The 27,254-nt window shown below is 39.8% G+C and overlaps 1 protein-coding gene across 4 annotated transcripts in view; it reads left to right on the forward strand.

Moving 5' to 3' along the window:
• The window catches only part of WDR33 (WD repeat domain 33), a gene marked incomplete at both ends in the record, with an annotated part of 93,061 nt that overhangs the window by 9,855 nt on the left and 55,952 nt on the right, over positions 1-27,254 (forward strand). For 3 of the 4 annotated variants that reach the window (XM_080690208.1, XM_080690209.1, XM_080690210.1), the window contains 3 exons: positions 2,351-2,446; positions 2,631-2,782; positions 4,449-4,546. In XM_080690208.1, coding sequence (XP_080546334.1) covers positions 2,351-2,446; positions 2,631-2,782; positions 4,449-4,546 — 346 coding nt within the window. Of the gene's footprint in view, positions 1-2,350; positions 2,447-2,630; positions 2,783-4,448; positions 4,562-27,254 lie in introns of all 4 variants that reach the window. The other variant, XM_080690207.1, reaches the window with a different exon arrangement.

A 27,254-nucleotide genomic window follows, 5' to 3' on the forward strand; every position in this document is an offset into this window, starting at 1 on the left:
TTCCTTGGGTATTGAACCCAACAGCTTTCTGGTTCTTAGCTACTCCCAAGTACTGGGATTGCATGTGTGTGGCTTTATTTTATTTTTTATTTTTTGCATGTATGTGATGCTGGAGATTGAGCCCAGGGGCATTCTGCCGCTGAGCTACAGCACCATCCCTAGTTTAATTTTTTTGTTTTGTTACACTGTCTCGCTAGCTTGCTGCAATTCTCAGTAAATCACTGAGGGCTAGTCTTGAACTTGGGATCCTTCTGTCCCAGCCTCCCATGATCTGATATTACAGCCAAGTGCTACCACACCTATCTCTAATTTTTTTTTTTTGTGTGTGTGGTACTGGGGATAGAACCCAGGGACATCCTACCTCTGAGTCACACTTTCAACCCTATTTTTTTTATCCTTTATTTTTAATTATTTATTTAAAATTTTTTTTGTGTGGGTGTGGGGATGGAACCCAGGGACTTTCGACCTCTGAGCTACAACCCCTGCCCTATTTTTTATTCTTTATTTTGAAACAGGTCCTCACTAAGTTGCTGAGGGCCTCACTAAGTGGCTGAGGCTGTCCATGAACTGTGATACTCTGGTCTCAGCCTCCCGAATGCTGGGATTACAAGCATGCACCACCAGGCTTGGTTTTATTCTTTATTTTGAAACAAGGTCTCACTAAGTTGCGGAAGACCCAAGTAGCTGAGGCTGGCCACAAACCTTCTATCCTCCTGTCTCAGCCTCCCAAGTACTGGGATTAAAAGCGTGCATCCCCACACCCAGCAAATGTAGTTTTTGAGAGTACACCAGCATAAGACTTGTCACTGCTTGGCACTATGAATGGCAGAAAATTTAAAATAATTTTGGGAGAAATCACTAGGGATTGAACCCAGAGGCATTCTTCCCTTGAGCCGTATCATCAGCTCTGTTTCTTTTTTTTTTTTTTTTTTTGCGGGTCTGGAGATGGAACCCAGGGGTATTCTACCTCCGAGCTACACCCCTTGCCCTATTTTGTATTCTTTATTTTGAAACAGGGTCTCAATATTGCAGAGGGGCTTACAAAGTAGCTGAGGCTGTCTGCGAACTGTGATCCTCTTGTCTCAGCCTCTTGAATGCTGGGATTTCAAGCATGCGCCACCATGCCCGGCCCTCTGTTATTCAAAATCTGATCTATTTCTATCTATTTCAAAATCTTAATTTTGAAATAGATCCTCATTTCATTGCTGAGGATGGCCTTGAACCTGAGACCCTCCTATGAGTCTCCCAATGAAATGCTTTTTAGAGTGCATAGCTGTGTATATAATTCAGTGTGTAGTGTAATTATTTAGTAATAATGTCCTTTTAACTTAAGCTAAAATGTCAGTTTTCAAGGCCAGGCGTGATGGTGCACGCTTGCAATCCCAGCACTTGGGAGGCTGAGACAGGAGGATTGCACAGATTCGAAGCCAGGCTCAGCTACTTAGGCTGTCAGCAACTTGGTGAGACCGTTTCCAGATAAAATATAAAATAGGTCTGGAAGTATAGTCCGTAGGTAAGAAGGGCCTCTGGTTTCCACCCTTAGTACCACAGAAAAACAAAACCAAATAAACAAAAAAAACCAGTTTTCTCTGTACTGTGTTAGTACAAGTTCTTTTCAGCAAAATAATTTTTTTCTTTTTTTTTTTTTAATGTTATTGGGGATTGAATTCAGGGGTATTCTACCTTAGAGCTGTACCCCTAGTCTTATTTTTTATTTTAAAATAAGGTCTCACTGAGTTGCAGAGGCCTCCCAAGTAGCTAAGGCTGCCCATGAACATGTTTTCTTACTGTTTCTTGTCTCTGCCTCCCAAATACTGGGATTACAAGTGTGTGCCACCACTCCTGGCTAAAAATATTTACTAATAAGCTGAGCTACAGGGCTGGGAATGTAGCTCAGTGTTAAGAGGGTTCAAGTCCCAGCAACACCAAAAAAAAAAAAAAAAAAAAAAAAAAAAAAAAAAAGAATGCTGAGCTATACTTAAGTGAAAATCAATTTTGTGTACCTAATACTGATTACTAGTCTGTTATAAATACTTTGTAAACCAGGCATGGTGCATGCCTATAATTCTAGGACTTGGGAGGCAGAGACTGGAGGATTGGATTTTCGACAGCTTCAGCAGTATAGCAAGGCACTCTGTAACTTATTGAGATTGTGTGTCCAAAGAAATAAAATCAGGCTGAGGGTAAGGGTAATGCTAAGGCAGAATTCCTCTGGGCTCCATTCCCAGTCTCTCCCCCCCCCAAAAAAAAAAAAAAAAAACCAACTTTGTGAATGTATAGGATTTGAGGATTTGTGCCCATGTATAACATGTCTCTCTCTCTCTCTCTTTTTTTAAACTCACTATAACAGTGGACTCCAGAAGGAAGACGGTTGGTTACTGGAGCTTCTAGTGGAGAGTTCACCTTGTGGAATGGACTTACTTTCAATTTTGAAACGATATTACAGGTAACCGGAACCACGGGATGGTAGTTTGTGCTGTGGTACTTGATAGAATCTGAGATAGTTTCTTGGCATTGTGAAACTTAACAACTGAATAATTTATCGTTGTGTGTTAAAACTTATATTCCTATAGGCTTTTGATCATATGTTATTTGAGACAGTAGCTTACAAATGTTTTCTGTTATTGCAGGCTCACGATAGCCCAGTGAGGGCCATGACTTGGTCACATAATGACATGTGGATGTTGACAGCAGACCACGGAGGATATGTGAAATATTGGCAGTCGAACATGAACAACGTCAAGATGTTCCAGGCACATAAGGAGGCGATTAGAGAGGCCAGGTTTATACACAATATACCATTTTCTGTAGTCCCTATTGTCATGGGTAAATTATTCTCTAAGTGTATTCTGGGTGCAGAGGTGCATGGGCTCTGTCAGATTCTGGGAAACTTTCTGCACCCTATAAACACAAGATTTTTCTTTGTTTTCACACATTCACCATTTTGCTGGCACCTTTCTGAAATAGTGCTGTCCTGGGATCAGCCTTTGCAATATGTTAGAGATGTATTGTCTGCGCATTTTGCACTGGTTTTCTTTTCTTTTATGGTTAATAATGTGTATACGTTATTCTTTTTTATTATCTATTGTGTAAGACAAGAATATTTCATTCCAAATAAAGAATTCAGTCTTTAATTATATAACTGAATAAAATCTAAAGCCTACAGAAAACACCTTCAGAATTCACACAAAATGCAAGAAAAAAAAGGCTTAAGTGAAGACCTGGTTGGCTTGCTTATGCCACGACTTCAAAAACAAAGTATAGGACTAAAAATCCTCACAGATAAACTCTCTGGATGTGGCAGACATTAACGGATTAATGAACGGGTTCCTCAAGCTTTGCAGCTGTAAGCAGACCTTTGTCAAGAAGACTATAGGACTTTTCTTCTGATTCACTGTTAATATCAGTTATGCAAATGTATAAGTGGAGTTTAATATTTTCAGTGAGCTGTATGTCTTTACATATCATTGAGATATGTGTAGTGAGGGGGGGGCAGGAAGGAAAAAAAAAAAAAAAACAAGCCTGAAGAATTGTTGCAGCCACAGAATAAAGCTAAGCAGCATTCTTTAAGGTTGTGCCACCCATGTGCAAGGAGGTTGACTAGAAACAACATCCACGGCAGTCACTTGTTTCTATTTTCAGAATCACAGAAATTGTTGAATATATGTGCTTTTGCTCTGTAGACTTGGCCTTAGTGTCATACCCATACATTGAGCTCTCAGTTGGTCCATTCATTCTTAGTTATAAGATTTGAAAGTTCAAGGGAGTTCTTACAGCTAATTGAGAAACTTGATGCTTTTACTACTGGGAAGTAAAACTGGCTTGCTCTTTTGCAGCAAATTCTTTGGCTTTAAACACAAGTCTGAATGTCCCTATTTTAAAGTTTCTTCCAAAGGTACAACATCCATGGGATAGTTTGCCTGAAATGTATTTGAATAAATGAGAACTATTGTATGTAGTAATGTTTAGAATTCAGTCTTTTACTAGCCTGCCCAGTGTTTTTCTTTCTTTCTTTTTTTATCATTTTATGAACTGTCAGAGGCACAATCTGATGCTGATTTTTTTGAGTGGAATTCCTGTGTGATTTAAATGACTGTATGCAGGAATATTGCAAAAATAGAATTCACTCAGTTTCAACACTTAAGACAGCTCCCTTTATTTTGCTTTATGATAGGAAATATACTAATAGTATAGGTAGGTCCAGTAATACACTCATAAAGTTGTCTGAATGTTGATGATTGAAAACTGGAACAACTACTCTGTTGAAGCCTTCTTTTGATGAGATGTGTATCTTAGCTGACAACGTTCTCTTTAAGGACATCTTCACTGGATACTTCCCTCTCCATTTTATAATGCAGCACAGTGTTTTTATTTTTCCCTGTCTGAGAAGCACAGATAATCTGTTAAATGCTGACTTCTTTCCCCTGCTGTGTGTCTTCATGTAACAGTTTCTCACCCACGGATAATAAATTTGCTACATGCTCTGATGACGGCACTGTTAGAATCTGGGACTTTCTTCGTTGCCATGAGGAAAGAATTCTCCGAGGTATGTGTGCTAACAGTACTGATTGGAATATTTAAATAGGGAAGGTGTTTGTGGTTAAATCATCACAATACCACAATACCGGCTTACCTCTTCATTCAGCTTTCGTACATGTACACTGTCTTAGGTTCTGTAAAGAAATCCAATCATGTTCTCTCTCTCTTTCTCACTCATTCACATCGTTTTGTAGGGTTTTATTAATATTTTTGGATTCTTTCAGCTGTAATTTAAATACAAGAGCGCCCTCTCTAGCATTACTTTTTTGTTTTTTTTTTAAGTAATTCTAGGGATGAAACCCAAGGCCTTGAACATGCTAGGCAACCACTTTATGAGCTACATCCCAGCCCCACTTGCCTGTCTTTATGCGTCTTTCAAGGCAGTTTTTCTGTCTTGTACCCAAGATATTTTCCCAACATATAAATGATTTTTTGTGTGTATATGTGTGGCACTGGGGATTGAACCCAGGGACATTCTAACTCTAGCCCTGTTTTCTTTTTATTTTGAAACAGGCTCTTGTTAGGTTGTTGAGAATCTCATTACTTGCTGAGGCTGTCTTTGAACCTGCCATCCTTCTGTCTCAGCCTCCCAAGTACTGGGATTATAGGTGTGTGCCACCACACCTGCTTAAACTGTGATTTTGTTAGTTCGCATTTTACTAGAAGAACGCTTCCCCCTCTCCTCTTACTGTTAATTGAACTTTAGGGGTACTAATACCATTGAGCTATCCCCTAATCCTACTTATTTTTTATTTTGAGACAGTCACTATGTTGCCCAGCCTGGCTTTGAACTTGTGTTTCTCGTGCCGTAGCCTCCCCAGAACTGGGATTACAGGCATGTGTCACCTCCTTGCTGAATGGCAGTCTTTTTACAATACAAATTAACAAACAGAATAGAGGTGTCAACAACTGTACTTCTCAGTGTTGCTGTTTTTAAAAGCATTTGGTTTTTCACTGAACCACGTTGGTACTACATTGCCCATACATAAATTTAGGAGGATTGCTTATTTACATTTATCAACTTCATGATTGCATATAAACCTCTGAATTACTCTTACCCTACAGAACAACTTCATATTTTCACTTGGTGTATTTTAGAGTTTTGGACTTATAAAGTGAGGCTGTTCAATATACAGTGGTGTTAGAGTTGAGGAATTAGCTTTTTGCTGCATACATGCAATACAAACATTACAACAAAAACATTTATGCTTTTTGTGTGTGTGTGATACTGGGGATGGAACCCAGGAGCATTCTACCTCCAGTGACACTCCCAGTCCTGTTTTTTATTCTTTATTTTAAAAACAGGGTCTCACTGAGTTGCAAGAGCCTCGCTAAGCTGAGGCTAGCCACAAACAGTGATCCTCCTGTCTTAGCCTCCCAAATGCTGGGATTACAAGCATGTGCCACCAAGCCCAGCTAAAAACATTTATACTTATAACTAAATTCTATTAGTTTCTGATTCACTAGAAATGTTGTATTATCCTTTACTTAGTTTGAACTTATATGGATTTAACAAGCAATACTTTTTCCTCCATACCCTTGATTTCAGTATTCCACAGAAGTAACATCTTCCTCTGACATGTAATTGTGGGGTGGAAGAATTTGTTCCACAGATATTGGGTATCAAGAAATTTCTGTTCAGGAATTCTCAAGAGTCAGTAGAGTTAATGATCTTGGAACAGTAACTTTCTTATAACTTTAAAGAACATGCAGCATATGATGCTGATGATCTTTTTGTTTTGGGACTTAAAATTGAACTCGTGCATTCTGCCTCTGAGCTACAGCCCCAGTCCTGTTTTTATTTTATTTTTTTCTTTTCAATAAAGGATCTCTCTGCCACACATGGTGGTACACGCTGAGAGGTTGAGACAGGAGGATCACAGGTTCTTGGTCAGCCTCAGCTTAGTGAGGCCCTCTGCAACTTATTGTGACTGTATTTCAAAATAAAGACTAAGAAATAGGGCTGAGAGTGTAGCTCAGAGGTAGAATGACCCTAACCCCCAGTGCCACAAAAAAAAGTTACTAAGGACCTTGTTAAGTTGTTGAGACTGGCCACAAACCTGTGAACCTCCTATCTCATCCTCCCAGATTTTAGGATTATAATGTGAGCGCCACCATGCCTGGTTAATGTTCATGATTTCTAGACAAGGAATGATATTCAAGATATTTTCACCCATATTTCAAGCCAGTATCTTTTTATTTTATTTTTTCCTTTTTGTTCTGAGGGTTGAATCTAGGGTCATTCTACATCTGAGCTACACCCCTACCCTATTTATTTTGAAGCAGGTTCTCATTAAGTTGCTGAGACTGACCTCAAATTTGCGAACCTCCTTTCTCATCCTACCAAATACTGGGATTACAGGCCTGCACCATCCAACCTGGCTTCAAGCCACTCAATCTGATAATATTTGTGGCTTTGCTTATTTGTTTAGGTTCACTCACAGTACTGTGTTATTCAAGGCTACAGTATCTGTCATATTGAGGGAGTATATTCAATTTGAAGATCTTAATATTGTATAGGTTTAGAACACGAGGGTGTCGGAAATAATCTAGTTTGAGTTATGTTGTGGATGAGCATAGAATTCAAGTAACCTGTTCAAATAATATTGGTTCAGAGCCAGGACTAAAATCTTTTATCACTTGACTTGGTTTAATTCTGCACTGAAATATCTTTTCTCATTATTGGTAGATGTCTTTGATGTTACACAGCAATAAGGCAAACAACTTTTTTTTGTGTGTGGTACTGGTGATGGAACGCAGGGGTATTCTACCTCTGAGCTACACCCCAAGCCCTATATATATATATATATATATATATATTTTTTTTTTTTTTGGTGGTACTAGGGGTGGAACCCAGAGGCTTTCTACCTTCGGGCTATACTCCCAGACCTATTTTATATTTTATTTGGAAACAGGGTCTCACTAAGTTGCTGAGAGCCTCACTAAGTAGCTGAGGCTGGTTTCGAACCTGTGCGATCCTCCTGTCTCAGCCTCCCAAGCGCGGGGATTACAAGCATGCGCCACCACGCCCGGCCCAAGCCCTATTTTTTAGTTTCTTTATTTATGAAACAGGGTCTCACTGAGTTGGGAAGGGCCTCACAAAGTAGCTAAGGCTGTCTGTGAACCGCTATCCTTCGGTCTCTGCCTCCTGAATGCTGGGATTACAGGCGTGCATCACCATGCCCGGCCAGCAAACAACATTTTGAAGCCTTGAAATAATTTTCATCTAACAGTTTTAAGTAGACTGTACTAACTGAACTCTGGTAAAAAGTTCCTCTGCAGTTTCGATTAACAGGAAAAGAAGATCTGCTTTAACATACTTGGTCCTGATTTTAGGTCTTAAGAACCTTTCCTTTGAAATTTACAGCATATGGGAGATATTAATGAACAATTTTATAATTTCATATTTAAGTGAAAGAATTTAGATAAAGGTAAATGGATGCTGCTGAATCATTACTTATTAAAAATAGGTAAGATGAGCTGGGCGTGGTGGCGCACGCTTGTAATCCCTGCACTTCGGAGGCTGAGATAGGAAGATCGTGCAGGTTTGAAGCCAGCCTCAAATGGCTTAAGAGACCCTGTTTCCAAATAAAATGTAAAATAGGTCTGGGAGTGTAGCCCGGAGGTAGAAGTCCCCTGGTTTCCATCTACAGTACCACCAAAAAAAAAAAAAAAAAAAAAGGTGATATTGACTTAGATAATACACTAATGCCAGGTGTGTTAATTAAATAAGAACTGTGTTTTCTATAATAAAGACTCCTTAGGTTTTTTACTGTGGAAATTCCAAACATACACAAAAGTATAAATTTCCATGTACTTTTAGTATTTATCTTCTATCTTATTTATATCTTTTACTTCTTTGTAAAAATATTCTGTCTGCTATATGGTTATAAGGGCCTCACTAAGTAGCTGAGGCTGTCTGCGAACTGCGATCCTCCTGTCTTAGCCTCCCAAATCCTGGGATTACAAGTGTGAGCCAAGAACCCCAGCTTTTCAAATAAAATTTAGAAGAGAATTTAATTTAGCTCTGCTTGGAGAGAAAAAATTAGATAACAAAGCCCAGTAGTAAGTAGGGACAGGAAAACTGTGTACAGGGGTATACATTTGTAAGTCCAATACTTATGAGGCTGAGACAGGACGATTGTAAATTTAAGGTCAGCTTCAGCAACTGAGTGAAATCCTTAGCTAAATTTAGCAAAATCCTCTCTTTTTATTTTTCTTTTCCACAGAACTGGGGATTGAACCCAGTGACATTTTACCTCTGAGCAACACTCATAGCTCTATATTTTATTAATTAAAATGGTCTCATAAGTTGTTGAGGGCCTCACTACATAGCTGAGGCTGGCCATAAGCCTACACTCTTTCTGCCTTGGCCTCCCAAGTACTGAGATTATATGTGTGCACCATGATGCATAGCTAGGTTATGGATTTTTTTGATGTTGTTTTTAAGGTGGTACTGGGGTTCCTGGAAACCCTTCTACCTCCGGGCTACACTCCCAGACCTATTTTTTATATTTTTGTTTGGAAACAGGGTCTCTTAAGCCAGCACGGCTTGCTTCAAACCTGCATGATCCTCCTTTCTCCACCTCCCAAGCGCGGGGATTAAAGCCTGTGCCACCATGCCTGGCTAGGTTATAGATTTTTAACATATGTCTCGCTTAACAAAACATTGAACACTGAATGATTCAAACTGCAAATGTGTTATAAAGTACATGCTCAGTTATATAAATGAATAGAAAGACTTAAGACTTACTGAAGAGGTACGGTCTGTTTTCAGTTTTTGCCTGTAACACCTATGGAGAGGAAGCCCTGTGTACTAATGACAGCTTAAGCAAAAGAATAACTTTAGAACTTCCAATTTTTTTTTGTGTGTGTGCCTTTTGATTCCATTTGACTGAGGTTTTTACTAAATGAGTTGAATCCTGCCAAATAGGTCTTTTGGTTTGTTTTGTTTATTTGTTTGTTTAGTATTGGGGATTGAACCCAGGGGCATTCTACCTCTGAGCTATACTTCTAGCCCTATTAAAATTCATTTTGTTTTGAAGCAAGGTGTTGTGTTGCATGCCTATAATCCCAGTACTTGAAAGCCTAGAACCAGGAGGATTGCATTTCAAGGACATCCTCAGCAATATAGTAAGAGCCTATTTAAAAATAAACAATTAAAAACCAGGGGCTGGGGATGTAGCTCTGAGGTAGAATGTCCATTGGTTCAATCCCCAGTATCACCAAAAGAAAAAAAAATTATTTTTTTAAATTTGAAATAGGAAAGCCGGGCGAGGTGGCACATGCTTGTAATTCTAGCATTGGGGGGCTGATACTGGAGGATCGCGGACCCTCTGCAACTCAGTGATACCCGGTTTCAAAATAAAGAATAAAAAATAGGGTAGGGGGTGTAGCTCGGAGGTCGAATGTCCCTGGGTCCCATCCCCAGACCCGCAAAAAAAAAAAATAAATAAATAAATAAAATAAAAAAAATTGAAATATGAGCTGGACATGGTGATGCACGCTTGTAATCCCAGCATTTGGGAGGCTGAGACAGGAGGTTCGCAGTTCAAGGATCGCTGTTAGAGGTTACTACATTGCTGAGGATGTCCTCTGCTACCTAGTGAGACCCTGTTTTAAAGTAAAGAATAAAAAATAGGACTGGGGGTTTAGCTCGGAGGTAGAATGCTGCTGGGTTCCATCCCCAGTACCATCAAAAAAAGGAAAGGTGAAAAGTGTGTGTGTGTGTGTGTGTGTGTGTGTGTGTGTGTGTGTGTTCCATAGCAGAATAACTCCTTCCAGGGAGGTGACATGTTTCTATACAAAGCTCTTCAAGCACACCTTATTTAATCACCCAACCATATAGATCCATTTAATATACAGATACCTATTTTATCTATTTGTAGTTTCTTATTTTGAGGAAAAGTTTAAGGCTCTTTTCTCTGGTATCTCGAAAAGATTGGATCATATGAGCCCAGGGTAGGTTCTCTTATAACTGTATTTATAGGGAAATAAATAACTATACGTGTGTATTAGGAGGGGGAAGAAAACTTAGATAATTCCCAAAATACAATATTAGAAGAAATTAATGTTGTAGGATCCAAAAATTCGAATTTTTTTTTTTTTTTTTTTTGTGGTACTAGGGATGGAAGCCAAGGGCATCTACTCCAAGGTAACCCCCCCCCCTACTTTTTAGTTTTTGTTTTGAAACAGGATCTCACTAGGTTTCTTTTTTATATATATATTTTTTTGTGGGTCTGGGGATGGAACCCAGGGGCATTCAATCTCAGAGCTATACCCCCTGACCTATTTTTTTTTTTAATTCTTTATTTTGAAACAGAGTATCACTAAGTAGCTAAGGCTATCTGAATCCTCATCTCAGCCTCCCAAATGCTGGGATTACAAGCGTGCCCCCCATGACCTGCTCTCACTAGGTTTCTGAGGTTGTCCTCAAACCTGAAAGCTTCCCAGATTGAGACACTTTTTTGGCAATCAGGATTCCAATTTTTTTTTTTTTTTTTGGTGGTACTGGGGTTCCTGGAAGCCCATCTACCTCCGGGCTACACTCCCAGACCTATTTTTACATTTTTATTTGGAAACAGGGTCTCCTAAGCCAGCGCGCGCGGCTGGCTTCGAACCTGCGCGATCCTCCTGTCTCAGCCTCCCAAGCGCGGGGATTACAAGCGTGTGCCATCACGCCCGGCTCCCAATTTTTTTTTTTTACTGTATAAAACTCTTTGATTAATAATTGAGGAAGTCAGTTTTATAGAGTTTCTTTGATAGTTTTTTTATTTTTATTTTTTTTGGTTTTGGGAATTAAACTCTGGGTCATTCTACCTCTGAGCTATACCCCCAGCCCTGTTTTATTTTTATTTTGAAGCAGATCTCACTATATTGCTGAAGCTGTCCTCAAACTTTCAATCTTGTCTCAGTCTCCCAAGTACTATGAGGATTTCAGGTGTTCACCATCATGCAAGGCTCTTTGATAGTTTCTAAGGTCAAATTCTGAGCTTTTTAAAGCCTGATAAAGTTGTTCTTTGTCTTTTTAAGTTTTAGTGGTGATGACCTTACATAAATTCTGTGTTTAGAATTTAATATTATAGATGGGCGTGGTGGCGCACGCTTGTAATCCCCGCGCTTGGGAGGCAGAGACAGGAGGATCGTGCAGGTTCGAAGCCAGCCATGCGCGCTGGCTTAGGAGACCCTGTTTCCAAATAAAAATGTAAAAATAGGTCTGGGAGTGTAGCCCGGAGGTAGAAGGGCTTCCAGGAACCCCAGTACCACCAAGAAAAAAGAATTTAATATTATAGCCAGGCATGGTGGCGCACGCTTGTAATCCCTGAGCTTGGGTGGCAGAGACAGGAGGATCGGGTAGGTTTGTAGTCAGCCTTGCTGGCTTAAGAGACTCTGTTTCCAAATAAATAAAAAGTATAAAATAGGTCTGGGAGTGTAGCCTGGAGGTAGAAGGGCTTCCAGGAACCCCAGTACCACCAAAAGGAAAAAAAAGAATTTAATATTATAGCCGGGCGTGGTGGTGCACCCTTGTAATCCCAGTATTTGGGAGGCTGAGACTGGAGGATCACGGTTCACGGACAGCCTCAGCTACTTAGTGAGGCCCTCTGCAACTCAGTGAGACCCGGTTTCAAAACAAAGAATAAAAAAAAAAAAAAAATAGGGCAGGGGCTGTAGATCGGAGGTCAAATGCCCCTGGGTTCCATCCCCAGACCTGCGGGGAAAAAAAGAATTTAATATAGAGGCTGAGACAGGAAGATCTGGGTTTGCGCACAGTCTCAGCTACTTAGTGAGGCCCTTTGCAACTCAATGAGATCCTGTATTAAAATAAAGAATAAAAATTAGGGCTGGGGTTGTAGCTTGGAGGTAGAATGCCCTCGGTTCCATACTCAGTATTGCAAAAAAAAAAAGTGTGTGTGTGTGTGTGTGTGTGTGTGTGTGTGTGTGTGTGTATGAACAAACTACTCTAGTATTTCCATAGTCTTCCCCCCCTTTCTTCCTTTGGTATTGGGGATTGAACCCAGGAAAATTTGGAGATAAATAGAAATCCTGCAGAGTTTATGGAATTCTAGAGTTATATAAAAACAATCCTGGAGCCAGGCATAGTAGCGCATGCTTGTAATCCCAGCATTTGGGAGGCTGAGACTGGAGGATCGCTGTTTGTGGACAGCCTCAGCTACTTAGTGAGGCCCTCTGCAACTCAGTGAGACCCGGTTTCAAAATAAAGAATAAAAAATAGGGCAGGGAGTGTAGCTCGGAGGTCGAATGCCCCTGGGTTTCATCCTCAGACCTGCAAAAAATAATAATAAAAAAATAAAAACAATCCTGGATTTTATTTATTTATTTATTTATTTATTTATTTATTTATTTATTGGTACTGGGGGTGGAACCCAAGGTCTTTTCTATCTCTGGGCTGTATTCCCAGATCTATTTTATTTATTTGGAAACAGTCTCACTAAGTTGCTGAGAGCCTCACTAAGTAGCTGAAGCTGGCTTTGAACCTGTGCGATCCTACTGTCTCAGCCTCCCAAGTGCTGGGATTATAAACATGTACCACCACACCCAGCCAATCCTCGGTTTTAGATGTCCTTCTGCACTTAAATAGATGTTCCGAATGGTGGAACTTTATTTTTGAGAGGAGTTGATTAGATTGGAGAAAGGTCTAGAAATCATGAGAAATTTTCTGGCTAAAAGGCAAGACGTCAGGTGTGGTGGCACATGCTTGTAATCCCAGTACTTGGGAGGCTGAGACAGGAGGATTGAAGGTTCCCGCCCAGCCTCAACTACTTAGTGAGGCCCTCTGGAACTTAGTGAGTCCCTGTTTCAATATAAAAAATAGGCTGGGGGGGTCTTTCTTGGAGGTAGAAATGCCCCTGTGTTCAATCCCCAATACGCCCCCCCCCCAAAAAAAAAAAAAAAGCAAGAGAGCGGGACATGGAAACACACCTGTAATCTCAGTGTTCAGAAGGTTGAGACAGGAGAATTTCAAGTACAAAGCCAGCCTCAGCATTTTGGTGAGGTTTCAGCAACTTAATGAGACCCTGTTTCCAAATAAAATATAAAATAGGTCTGGGAGCATATCCTGGAGGTAGAAGGCCCTTGGGTTCCATCTCATTTATTTATGGTTCTGGGGAATGAATCCCAGGACATTTTACCTCCGAGCTACTTTACACTCCCAGCTCTATATTTTTGCAGTAATGAGGATGGAAGTCAGGCATTCTACCTCCGAAGTACATCCCCAGCCTTATTTTTTCTTCTTTATTTTGAAACAGGATCTCACTGATTTGCAAGGGTCTCACTAAGTAGCTGAGGCTGGCCATGAACCACGATCTTCCTATCTCAGCCTCCCGAATGCTGGGATTACAAGTGTGTATCACCGTGCCTGGCAGATGTTCCATTTTTAGATGGATGATTGAACCTGAATCAAGTCGACTATTAAATCTGTATGTGGACTCATTCATTACCAAGCGTTGAATGGATAGGTTATAAACTCATAAGGAGGTGTTGCCAGCTTCTCTTTGCTGAAGTATTAGATATTGTTATTAACTCTTGTTTTTTGATGTGGTAGATGAAGCCTCAAAATTTTAATTTTTAAAAGAAATCTTCGAAGCCAGGTGTGGTGGTGCACACTTGTAATCTCAGCTTTTGGGTGGCTGAGGCAGAAGGATCCCGGTTTGTGGACAGCGTCAGCCACTTAGCAGACAGCATCAGCTACTCAGGCCCTTTGCAATGCAGTGAGACCCTATTTCAAAATAATAAAACAGGGCTGGGGGAATAGCTCAGAGGTAGAATGCTCCCTGGGTTCAATCCCCAGAGCCACACACACAAAAAAAATGCAGCCTGGTTTTTGGCACACACCTGTAACCCCAGTACTTGGGAGGCTGAGACAGAAGGATCAAGGGTTCAAGGACAGACTCAACATGTAGTGAGACCCTATCAACCTAGTGAGACTGTTTCAAAATTTAAAAAGTAGTATTTAAGGAGAATGTTTGTTTCAGAAGTATTGAGTAAACCTACTGGGATCTTTTGGTGGATTAGTTCCAAGACCCTTGCATATACCAAAATTTATGGGCGTTCAATCCCCTTTTTACAGTGGCATAGTGTATGCATATAACCTACACACAAATGACCTTTATAAATATATAGGAGAATGGAATATAGGAGGTTGGATGGAACCCAAGACTATATACTTGATAAGCATGTGCTCTACTACTCATCTGTACCAATAGGCCCCTTTCTCTATACTTTCAATCTAGATTACTTGTTACATTTAATACAGTGTAAATGCTATGTTAATAGTTGCTTACACTGTATTTTTACAAAAAAAAATCTTTAAGAACAAGACTCTTCCAGTTTAGTACAAGAGTAGTGTTATTTTTCTGAATGGTTTTGATCTGAAGTTGGTTTACTGTAGTTGATTTACTGTAGGTGTGGTGGCACATACTTTTTGTAATCCTAGTACTTGGGAGGCTTATACTAGAAGATCACAGGCTCAAGGACGGTGTCAGCAAATGGTGAAACTCAACCTAAAAAACCCTATTTCAAAAAAATAAAATAGCTGGGCATGGTGGCACACAGTTGTAATCCCAGTACTTGAGAGGCTGAGACGGAGGATTGCGCAGATTTGAAGCCAGCCTCAGCTACTTAGGCTTTTAGCAACTTAGTGAGACCCCATTTCCAAATAAAATATAAAATAGGTCTGGAAGTATAGCTTCTGGGTTTTATCCCCAGCACCACACACACAAAGAGCTGGAGGTGTAGCAGAGAGCTAGAATGCCTCTGGGTTCCATCTTCAGGTACCCCCCCCCCCCGCCCAAAGAAAAAAAGAGAAAAGTTAATGATTACCCACCATGGCCAAGGTGTTGAGCTTGGTTCTTTTGCTGATAGAATTTTAGAAGGTGGTATAGTCCCTTTAACACCATCTCCAGCATTTCCTAGTTTCTTCTATTCTTTGAACAGGAATGCTGTATGCAATGACAGTGAACAGGCTTCATAGCCCATTATACCCCAGCAGAACACTTAAGTTTTCTTTTTTGTTTTGTTTTTTAAATTATTTTTTATTTTGGTGTTTGTTTGTTTGTTTGTTTGTGGTGTGGTGGTGGTGTTCCTGGAAATCCTTCCACCTCCAGGCTACACTCCCAGAGCTATTTTATATTTTTATTTGGAAACAGGGTCTCTTAAAACGCGGCTGGCTCGAACTTGCGAGATCCTCCTGTCTCTGCCTCCCAAGCTCGGGGATTACAAGCTTGTGCCACCACACCCGGCTAATTATTCTTCATTTTGAAACCAGGTCTCACTGAGTTACAAAGGACCTCACTAAGTAGTTGAGGCTGTCCACAACCGCTACCCTCTGGTCTCATCTTCCCGAATGCTAGGATTATAAGCGTGCGCCACTACGCCCGGCTTTCTCAGTTTTCTTTAGGAGGAAGAAGAACAGGTTTTAACCTACTGATAAATCTCTGTCATAGGACTCTAACTCCATTACACATACACATACACACACTTTTTAAAAATTAAAAAAAAAAATTCTTGTGGCACAGAGGATTGAGCTCACAGGTATTCTACCACTGAGCTACATCCCAAGACTTATTTTATTTTGAAAAAGTTTTACTAGATTAGTGAGAGTCACTATTTGCTGACATTGTCCTCAAACCTGTGATTTTCTAGTCTGAGCCTCCCAAATACTGGGATTCCAGGCATACGCTATGGCACCTGGCTTATATCTGTTTTATAAATTGATGTATGTATGTATGTATGTATGTATGTATGTATGTATGTATGTATTATTTATTTATTTATTTTTGTGGTGCTGGGAGTGGAACCCAGGGGCATTCTACCTCTGAGCTACACCCTCAACCCTATATTTTATTCTTCATTTTGAAACAGGGGCTCACTGAGTTTCAAAGAGCCTCACTAAGTAGCTGAAGCTGTCTGTGAACCTGGATTCCCCAATCTTCATCCTCCCAAATGCTGGGATTACAAGTGTGCGACACCACACCCAGCTTGTTTATTTTATTTAATGATACTGGGGATTGAACCCAGGGACACTCTACCTCTGAGTTAGATTCCAAGCCCTTTTATTTTATTTTTTAAATTTTGAAATAGGTTTTTGTTAAGTTGCTGAGGGTCACCCTAAATTTCTGTGGCTGGCTTTGAACTTGCTCTGCTCCTGTCTCAACCTCTCAAGTACTGGGATTACAGTATGTACCACTATGCTCAGCTCAAAGTTTTCCTCATAAAGACTACTACACAGAGTAGTTCATTTTAGGTTGTGTTTATTTCACTTATTCATTTTTTGTGGTGTTGGGTTTGAACCCAGGGCCTGACATACGCTAGGCAAGCATTCTATCATTGAGCTATATTATTAGTTCATTTGGCTTTTAAATCCTGTATAATTATTACTTAAATTTCTATTTACTAAATACAGTATATAATTTTGTGTGGAAAAGGCATTACCATATTTGAGAGTTAAACAGATTTCAGGATGGCAGGGAAACTACTAAATCAATTTTTTTTTTTTTTTTTTTTTTTGGTGGTACTGGAAATTAGACCCAGGGACATTCTGCCTTTGAGCTATAAGCCAAGTCCTATTGTATTTTTTGCAGTACTGGGGATGGAACCCAGTGGCATTCTACCTCCGAGCTACACCCCCATCCCCAGCCTCATTATTATTATTATTATTATTATTATTATTATTATTATTAATTATTTTGGTGGTACTGGGGTTCCTGGAAGCCCTTCTACCTCCGGGCTACACTCCCAGACCTATTTTACACTTTTTATTTGGAAACAGGGTCTCTTAAGCCAGCGAGGCTGGCTCCGAACCAGCGCGATCCTCCTGTCTCCGCCTCAACTTGGGAGGTTGAGACAGGAGGATTGGAGGTTCAAGGCAGGCCTTGGCAATTTAGCAAGATCCTCTGCAACATAGTGAGATCCTGTTTCTTTTTCTTTTTGTGGGTCTGGGGATGGAACCCAGGGGCATTTGACCTCTGAGCTACACCCTGCCCTATTTTTTATTCTTTATTTTGAAACCGGGTCTCACTGAGTTGCAGAGGTCCTCACTAAGTAGCTGAGGCTGTCCGCGAACTGCGATCCTCCGGTCTCAGCCTCCCGAATTCTGGGATTACAAGTATGCACCACCACACCCGGCATGAGATCCTGTTTCTTTTTTTTTTGGTGGTACTGGGGTTCCTGGAAACCCTTCTACCTCCAGGTTACATTCCCATACATATATACATACATATATACATACATACATACATACATACATACATACATACATACATATTTTTTTTAATTTGGAAACAGGGTCTCATAAGCCAGTGAGGCTGGCTTTGATCCAGCACGATCCTCTTGTCTCCACCTCCTAAATGCAGGGATTACAAGCGTGCGCCACCACACCCGGCTTCCTGTTTCTTAATAAAGTATAAAATAGGGCCGGGGGTGTAGTCCTATGTGACTCTTGAGTTCAGTTCCCAGGCTCCCCCTTACCAGTAGTTTTATTTTGTTTTGTTTTGGCAGCACTGGGGATTGAACCCAGAGGCATTCTACCTCCAGTCTACCCTCTATTTTATTTTTATTTTGAAACAGGATCTTGCTAGGTTGATTATAGTCTCACTACTTGCTTAAGTTGTCCTCAAACCTTCAGTCCTTTTGTCTCAGCCTCCTAAGTAGTTAGATTACAGGTGTGTCTACCACTCCTAGCTAATGTTTTGTATTTTGAATCTAATCTGAGCAGAAATATACTTTGATGATTTTTACTGGTCCTTTTATCTAGCATAACCTATGAGTTTATATTTATTTATTTTTTTCCACTTGGTACTTGGGATTAAACCCAAGGCCTTATGCATACCAAGCACATGTCCTATTATTGAGCTGTAATCCCAGCCCTTATGTTGTAGTTGTCATTATTATTGTCCTATTTATTTATTTATTTATTTTTGGTTTACTGGAGATTGAACCTAGGAGTGTTGTACCTTTGAGAAACAGTCTTGTTAAGTCGCAGAGGCTGTCCTTGAACCTATGATCCCATGTCTCAGCCTCCCAGGTAGTAGAATTACAAGTGTACAGCATTATGCCTAGCTCCTATGTCTTTTTTTAATAGGAGCTGGATGCTTAAACTACATTTATCAGAGGTGCTGAAGTAGAATAGTACTAGTTTACTATATCTTCATACTCATGAGTACAAGTCTGTTTATTCATTATGTACCTTTTTCTTATAAAAAGGGATAAACTATTTGCAATATTGCTAGTAAATTATTATTATTATTATTTTATTTTATTTTATCATCATTATTATTTTTTTGGTGGTACTAGGGATGGAACCCAGAGGCTTTCTACCTCCGGGCTATACTCCCAGACCTGTTTTATATTTTATTTGGAAACAGGGTCTCACTAAGTTGCTGAGAGCCTCACTAAGTAGCTGAGGCTGGCTTTGATCCTCCTGTCTCAGCCTCCCAAGCCCGGGGATTACAAACGTGCGCCACCATGCCCGGCTCGTAAGTTATTTTTTATTAGTGCATTTATAGTTATATATGTTAATGGAGTGTACAGGATGATAGAGGCATACATGTTCACATCACTCATTTAGTCCTTTCCCTGCTACTAAAATTTAATGACAGAATATTATACAATTACCATTTATAGTGGTTGTGACAAAAATAAAAATTTTATATTGTCAAACCTGTGCTCTATCTTCTCCAAAATTGTGGGCACATAATTCTCCTTGGGACCATCTTTGTTCTTCCTCTGAGCTGTTTTAACAATACTCATTTTGAAACCCAGTTCTGCCACTAAGCAGATCTTCTGAGCTTTCGTCTGTCACATGGAGATCATACTACCTACCTCACAGGGCTGTTGTGAGGCCACAGACCTGCATAGAAGGCACTCACTATAGTGCAGGATGAAGCATGTGTGTGTCTCAAGTCATATGTCAAGGAAAGATGTGAAAAGGCCTAGCAGGAGTAAAGAGTGTATGTTTTCATTTGAGAGGAGGTCAGAATTGATTTGGAAAGGTCTTACAAGAATTTGGATATGATTATCCTATTTCCAGTAGCGATTCTTAGGTTTAGTATAAACCTAAGAATTAATTGTATTTTAAGCAACATTTAAATAAATAACACTATTGAAATGGAACTATGACTTATTTCTTAACTTTATAAGTCCTCATATCTCTACTATCATTTCAGAACCTCAAGTTTATTGTAAAATTTTCACTCCCTACATTCTCCATGCACTGTCCCCACAGTTCTTTTTGACTTGACTTCCTCATTTGTTTGAGTAGTTATTTTAATCTTTCTTGGGAACCACTAGCTGCTTCTTTGAGTTCTAGTTAGGTAAACTCACATTTCATGAGTTTGTCTTACACTGAAATTTTCTATAGAACTTCAGCAAAATATGCTTTCCATTGCTATAATTTGACTAGTTTTATAATATCTTGAAAAGCTATAAAGTCTAAAAAAGATACATATTTGTGGTATGAGTTGTTTTTTTAAGTACAGTGAAGGTTGAGAAATCTTCACTCTGCCATACTGGTGTGGTATTATGTTCAGTGTGATGACTGAAGATGAGAAGTCTAGACCAGAACCTGGGACATTGTGGCCCACACATTCCAGCATCACACTGGTCCCCAGCACAGAGGTATCAGGTATGTGAAGATACCTTATTAACCAGCATTGCCTCTTTGGAAGCATCAATTGTGTGATTATGTGATTTCCTCATACCTACCTGCCTAAAGAAATGTGTACTGTGGTCATACACACACAAATGTGTTCTTCAGAATGCAACAACCGAGCCATTGAAGCCCATCTCAGTAGGTGTTTCATGAAAGTGTTCCACTACTTACTTATACTCACTGACTGCTCTTTTCCATGTCTTGTCCTGTGTTGGGGAAGATGCCAGATGATAAACACAAAGGCAGCCTGACTGCGTAACAATTAGTGACCTACATGGGCATCTCACACACAACCTGGCATTCCCTGACCAACCAAGGTGAAGACCAGATGCAGCTCTCAGATGCACTGTTCATCCAATGTACTTGGCAACAAATAAATTCTGTATCACATGGAAGTAAGCATTGCAGAGTTGTGTGGTGGAGCCACACTGTGTCACCTGAAAGGCTGAAATCGGTGGTGCTGTGGTATTGGGAATGGCAGGGGTGGGAAGGTAAGGAAAGAATTGGGATTCCTGTAGAAATTGTTTTAATTGACATTTAGCCTTTACAAAGTCAATATTCATTAAAAAGTTCTCAGAGTTAGAAATAAAAGTGAATTTTTTTTTACCTTCCCCTTTCTCAAGCTCATATCCAGAGGTAAGCACTGTTCTGTTAGTAGTTTGCCATATATCTTTTCAGACTCCCTAACCACTGTCCCCCATGCCAAAACACACACACACACACACACACACTCACACTCACACTCACACACTGTTTTTAAAAATTACTGCAAACTGGGCATGGTGGCGTACGCTTGTAATCCCAGTACTTGGGGAGTGGGGGCTGAGGTTCTCAGCCAGCCTCAGGTACTTTAGTGAGGCCCTCAGCAACTAATGAGACCTTGTTTTAAAATAAAAAAAAAAAAAAATAGTGCTGGGAGTATAGCTCGGAGGTAGAATGCCCCTGGGTTCAATCCCTAGTACTGCCCCCAAAATCCCCCTAAAAAACACTCCTACAGAATGGGACTTTACGTATTTTTTTGCTGTTTTCTCACTACATGCTGTATTATGGTCATCTTTCTGCATTTTTTTCCCCCTTTGGTAGTACTAAGAATTGAACCCAGGGGCATTCTACTTCCCAGTTTAAACCCTCAGCCGTTTTAAAATTTTTATTTTGTTTGAAACAGGGACTTCCTAGTCCCCAGTGTTTTTGACTGCTTGGTAGCATTTCATAGCATGTAGCCATAATTTATCTTGATAGACATTTAACATTTGCAAGAGGTTTTTGCTAAGACAGAATTGAGTTCCAATTTTCTTTGTACTTTATAATTGTGTCTACTCATGTTAATTGTCATTTAGGATAGATTCTTGGCAGTAAACTTGAGTGAATCAAAGGGCCAAAGTTTAGATCACAGGTTCGCAAAGTAGGTGATGCCACTTCTCTTGGGAGGTACTGGAACAAAATATAGATAAATAAAAGTCCAAATTTCTCACTGCATCTTCCTTTTGTTCACATAAAAAAGTTATTTTCCAGGAGGATGATGAATAATTTGTTTTCTGAAAGAAGGCAGAAAGACAAACTTGGGAACCTCTCTGATTTAGATGTTAATGATGAAGTTATTGTTTCAGAAAATCTCCATTTAAAAATGTAACTTTATTTTAAAAATTACAAATATGGTAAAATCTTTTCTGGGACATCATAGAGGGATAGAATTTGAAATGTAAATCACTGGGCATAGTGGCTGTAATCCCAATACTTGTGAGGCTGGGACAGGAGGATTGCAGGTTTGAGGACAGCCTCAGCAACTTATTGATTCAATAAGATTCAATAAAACAAAATAAAATAGGCCTGGGGTATAACTCTGAGATAGAATGCCCTGGGCTCAATCCCCAGTACCAGAAAAAAAAAGTCTGCTCGTTTTGCCAGGCATTGATGTGATTCCTGTAATCTCAATACTTGGAAGGCTGAGACAAGAGGATTGCAGGTTTGAGGCTAGCCGTAGCAACTTAAGACCCTCAGTGACTTAAGCCTTTTTTTGAAGAAAGAAATGAAAAGGGATATGGATGGAGATTGGAGGCAGAATACTTCTGGGTACAACCCTGTATATTACCAAAAAAAAAAAAGAATAGTCTGTCAATCCCTTTTCCCTGCCTAGAAATTACTTTAATTTTTGTGCAACTGGGAATTGAACCCAGGGGCATTTTACCATTGATCTACATACACTCTAGCCCTTTTTTTATTTTGGAACAAGAATCTTGCTAAGTTACTTTGTGCTGACCTCAAAGCTCTGAGCCTCCTGTCTCAGAATTGGGAATACAGGAATACAGGTGAATTGGAATTGGAATTGGGAATACAGGTATATGTCACCTGTATCTTGGCCTCAAAGATAATTTGAAAAGCGAATTGTTTTTATTTATTTATGTGGTTGCCATCAGAACTCTTAAGTGATATGCTTACCCTCTTGTTGTATGTGCCTGGCACAGTATGTCTTTATTTTTTCTTATGGAAAGTGAACACAGGCTTCTCTTTCTACCCCCTGGTTTGTACAAAGAATTGTAGTTTCTCCTCTTCCTTCCTCCCCCGCCCTCTCTCCTTTTTCTTCCCTCCTCCTCTCCTTTTTCTTCCCTCCTCCTCCTCCTTCACAATGGTCCCGTTTGTGTTCCCCTCATCACTTTCCAGTATTGGAACTTTTTTTGTTTTTGGCGGTAGTGGGGTTTCTGGAAGCCCTTCTACCTCCGGGCTACACTCCCAGACCTATTTTATATTATTTTTATTTGGAAACAGGGTCTCTTAAGCCAGCGCGACCCTCCTGTCTCCGCCTCCCAAGCGCGGGGATTACAAGCGTGTGCCACCACGCCCAGCCCAGTACTGAAACTTGAACCCATTCTACCTGTGAGCTATATCCCAGCCAATTTTTTGTGGTACTGGTGATCGAACTCGGGCATAGAGTTTGATCCCAGCACCACCAATTAAAGAAAATAAGACAAAAACCCTCACAAACAAAAACAATAATTTGTGTCGATGTTGTTTTGTTTGATATGCTGTCCTTTTTTTCTTTTTTTGTACTAGGGGTTGAACCCAGAGGCAGTCTACCTCTGAGCTATAGCCCCAGCCCTATTTTTTATCCTTTATTTTTTATTTTTTTGTGGTACTGGGGATGGAACCCAGGGGCATTTTACCTTTGAGCTACCCTCCCAGTCCTATTTTTTAGTCTATTTTGAAACAGGGTCTCACTGAGTTGCAAAGGGCCTCACTAGTAGCTGAGACTGTCCATAAACCGCGATCCTCCTGTCTTAATTTCCCAAATGCTGGGCTTACAAGTGTGCACCACCACACGTGGCTTTATCTTTTATTTTGAAAAAGGGTCTCGCTAAGTTTTGGAGTGCTTCACTAAGTAGTTGAGGCTCGCCACAAACCTGAGATCTTCCTGTCTTTGGCTCCCAAGTACTGGGACTACAAGTGCCACCATGCCTGGTTTTGTCCTTATTCATTCTTTCTTTCTTTCTTTCTTTCTTTCTTTCTTTCTTTCTTTCTTTCTTTCTTTCTTTCTTTCTTCCTTCCTTTCTTCTTCTTCTTCTTCTTCTTCTTCTTCTTCTTCTTCTTCTTCTTCTTCTTCTTCTTCTTCTTTCTTCTTCTTCTCCTTCTCCTCCTTCTCCTTCTCCTTCTCCTTCTCCTTTTTTTTTTTTTTTTTTTTTTAGGTAACACTGGGGATGGAATCCAGGTGCTTTCTTCCTCAAGGCCATTCTCCCAGACCTATTTTATATTTTACTTGGAAACAGGGTCTCATAAAGTTACTGATAGCCTCATTAAGCTGCTGAGGCTGGCTTCGAATATGCTTGATACTCCTGTCACAGCTTCCCAAGTACTGGGATTACAAGCATGCACCACCAGGCCCTGCTGTCCTTATTCTTTTTATGAAGGCCACTTAATCTGTTTGTTTTTTCTGGTCTTTCTCTTTCCTGCTGTTTGATTTTTCTCAGATATCCTGTAGTTCTTTGTAGGCCAAATATTTGAATGATAGTTTGTTTTGATTCATATTTACATTTTTCTTGCACTTGATTAAGCGGTTGCTTAGTTAACCTAAAAGACATTTCTCCTGAATGATATAATCTCCTTGGTGTTTGTATATATAGTAAGATGGGTGGGGAAGGGCAATCTTGAACTAAACAGCAATTGTTGAAATTGCCAAAATAAGTGGGCTTATTCTAAGGTGGAATGTTCTAGATTATTCTTTTGTGGAGTGAAGCTGCCTTTCTTCCCCTTTCTTTCTTTTCCTTTACTTTCTACTTTCCATCTTTCAGGATTATAGTGTAGAATGTCCATGAGCTTCTTACTGCTTTGTTCTCCAACCTCAAATTCTGCTCTAATGGTTTTTGTTTTCCCATAAGAACTCTCACTTTGTTAAAGTAGCAGTATATGGCTCTTGCTGAAGAAAGCTTTTGTATAGCAATGGACCCACATATAAGTTTTTTTTCAAATTTTTCAAAATTTGTGGTCAAAGCGTGTCAGACTTGGGAAATAAGCTCATCTTCTGCAAACTTTTGAAAATAATTTAGGAAGAGGTTTGCATTCATCATTTCATAGCACCAAGATCATGTTTCTCCAAGGCAGAAGATACAATTTTATTTCACATTACTGATCTTGAAACAATTTCTCTTAATTCTCACCTGATAATACTAATCATACATTATTTCTAGTTCATGGAAATCTTATATATTAAAATTTTAATTATACATACAAGCTTAAGGTAATAGATATCATTGAAGGATTTAGAGATTAAACAATCAATTAACAAGGTACACCTGGTATATTTTGTGGAGGTGTTTTCCTTCTAGAAATGCATGAATTACAAATAGGGAAAATAAAAACCATAAAAGATTTATACCAAAAATAAGTATATGATTGGTATTATCTTTCAGTTTCAAAGATGGGATTTTAGCCTAATGGAGTCTATAGTTACATTAAAAGTGCTGGGAATCAAATTCAGGACCCTGTGCATGCTAGGCAAATACCTACCCCTGAGCTCTATCCCCAACCCTATCTTTTTTTTTTTTTTTTTTTAAAGGTGCTAGGAAGCCGGGCGTGGTGGCGCACGTTTGTAATCCCTGTGCTTGGGAGGCTGAGACAGGAGGATCACACAGGTTTGAAGCCAGCCTGAGCTACTTGGTGAGGCTCTCAGCAGCTTAGTGAGACCCTGTTTCCAAATAAAGTATAAAATAGGTCTGGGAGTATAGCCCGGAGGTAGAAAGCCTCTGGGTTTCACCTCCAGTACCGCCAAAATAAATAAATAAATAAATAGTGCTAGGAATTGAACCCAGTGTCTTGTGCATGCTAGGCAAGCACTGTACCACTGGCTATACTTCCAACCCCCATTTATCTTTCTTACCAAAAAAGTGAAAATGAAGGTAACTGATCTCCCATTTGAGGATTTATTTGTTTATTTAGATACTGGGAATGGAACCCAGGGGCATTCTACATCAGTGCTACACCTTCAGCCCTATTTTTTATTCTTTCTTTAATTAATTAATTAAAATTTTTTTTTAGTGGTACTGGGGTTCCTGGAAACCTTCTACCTCCGGGCTACACTCCCAGACCTATTTTTATATTTTTATTTGGAAATAGGGTCTCTTAAGCCAGCAAGGCTGGCTTCGAACCTGCGCCATCCTCCTGTCTCTGCTTCCTAAGCGCAGGGATTACAAGCATGTGCCACCACGCCTGGCTTTTATTCTTTATTTTGAGACAGGGTCTCACTGAGTTGCAAAGGGCCTCACTAAGTAGCTGAGGCTGTCTTCAAACTGTGATTCTCCTGTCTCACCCTCCCAAATGCTAGGATTACAAGTGTGTGCCACTACGCCCGGCTCCATATGTGGTTTTAAAGCTTTAAGAGATAAATGCCATTATATCAAGCCTAATATTTAAGTTGTATGTTAGTAATCAGAATTCAGTATATTGTTCAGGGATTACTTGAAAACTGCAATTTAACAAACAAAAACCCCTCCCAAACAAAAACATACTAATTAAAGTATTTGTGTGTATTATTCTGGTTAAATATCCTGTCCCTGTGTGTTTTATTTTCCTAGTCTATGAACTGTTTTTATTTTAGGGAAGTGCTCTCAAGTTCAGTCATTTTCTGCCTCTTACTATACTCACTGCCATAATAGCTCTTTTTGTTTGTTTTTGTAGTACTAGGGATGGAACTCAGGAGTTGTTTTTTGTTTGTTTGTTTGTTTGTTTGTTTGTTTTTGCGGGTCTGGGGATATGGAACCCAGGGGCATTTGACCTCCAAGCTACACCCCTTGCCCTATTTTTTATTCTTTATTTTGAAACGGTTTCACAGAGTTGCAGAGAGGGCCTCACTAAGTAGTTGAGGCTGTCGGCGAACCACGATCTTCCTGTCTCAGCCTCCGGAATGCTGGGATTACAAGTGTGCGTCACCACACCTGGCTGGAACCCACGGGCATTCTACCTCTGAACTACACCCCCAGCCATATTTTATTTTTTTATTTTGAAATAGGGTCTAAGTTGCTGAGAACCTGAGTTGCTGAAGCTGGCTGTGAACCTCTGATCCTCCTGTCTCAGCTTCCCAAATATTGGATTACAGCATGCACCATTACACCTGGCTGCAAATGATAGCTCTTGCTGGTTGACGAAGTCTGTATAGTGTATCTGTCTGCATGGTGAGCTCTCTCAGGGCATAGAATGGATCAAAGTGAAAGATTTTACTCATTAATTATTTAATGTGTGCAGGAGCCAGATACTGTGGTATGTACCTGTACTCCCAACTGTTTGGGAGGCAAAGGAAGGAGGATCCCTTGTACTCAAGAATTTGAGACCAGTGTGGACAACATGTCAAGACTTCAAAAACAATGAAGAAAATTATACAAAAACTAGGCATGTTTCATGTATTTTATTTAGCTTTATTTATGGAGAAACAACAATTGAGTAGTAATTTTTATTTTATACACAAAAAGTCAAGGGTTAAGTAAATTACATGAAGATATAATTGGTAAATTATATCTGTATCTGAGGATTTTTAATTTTGTGATACTAGGGGTGGAAACCATGGGCT

Source organism: Muscardinus avellanarius (genome assembly GCF_963383645.1).
Source record: "Muscardinus avellanarius genome assembly, chromosome: 2".
NCBI lineage: Eukaryota > Metazoa > Chordata > Mammalia > Rodentia > Gliridae > Muscardinus > Muscardinus avellanarius.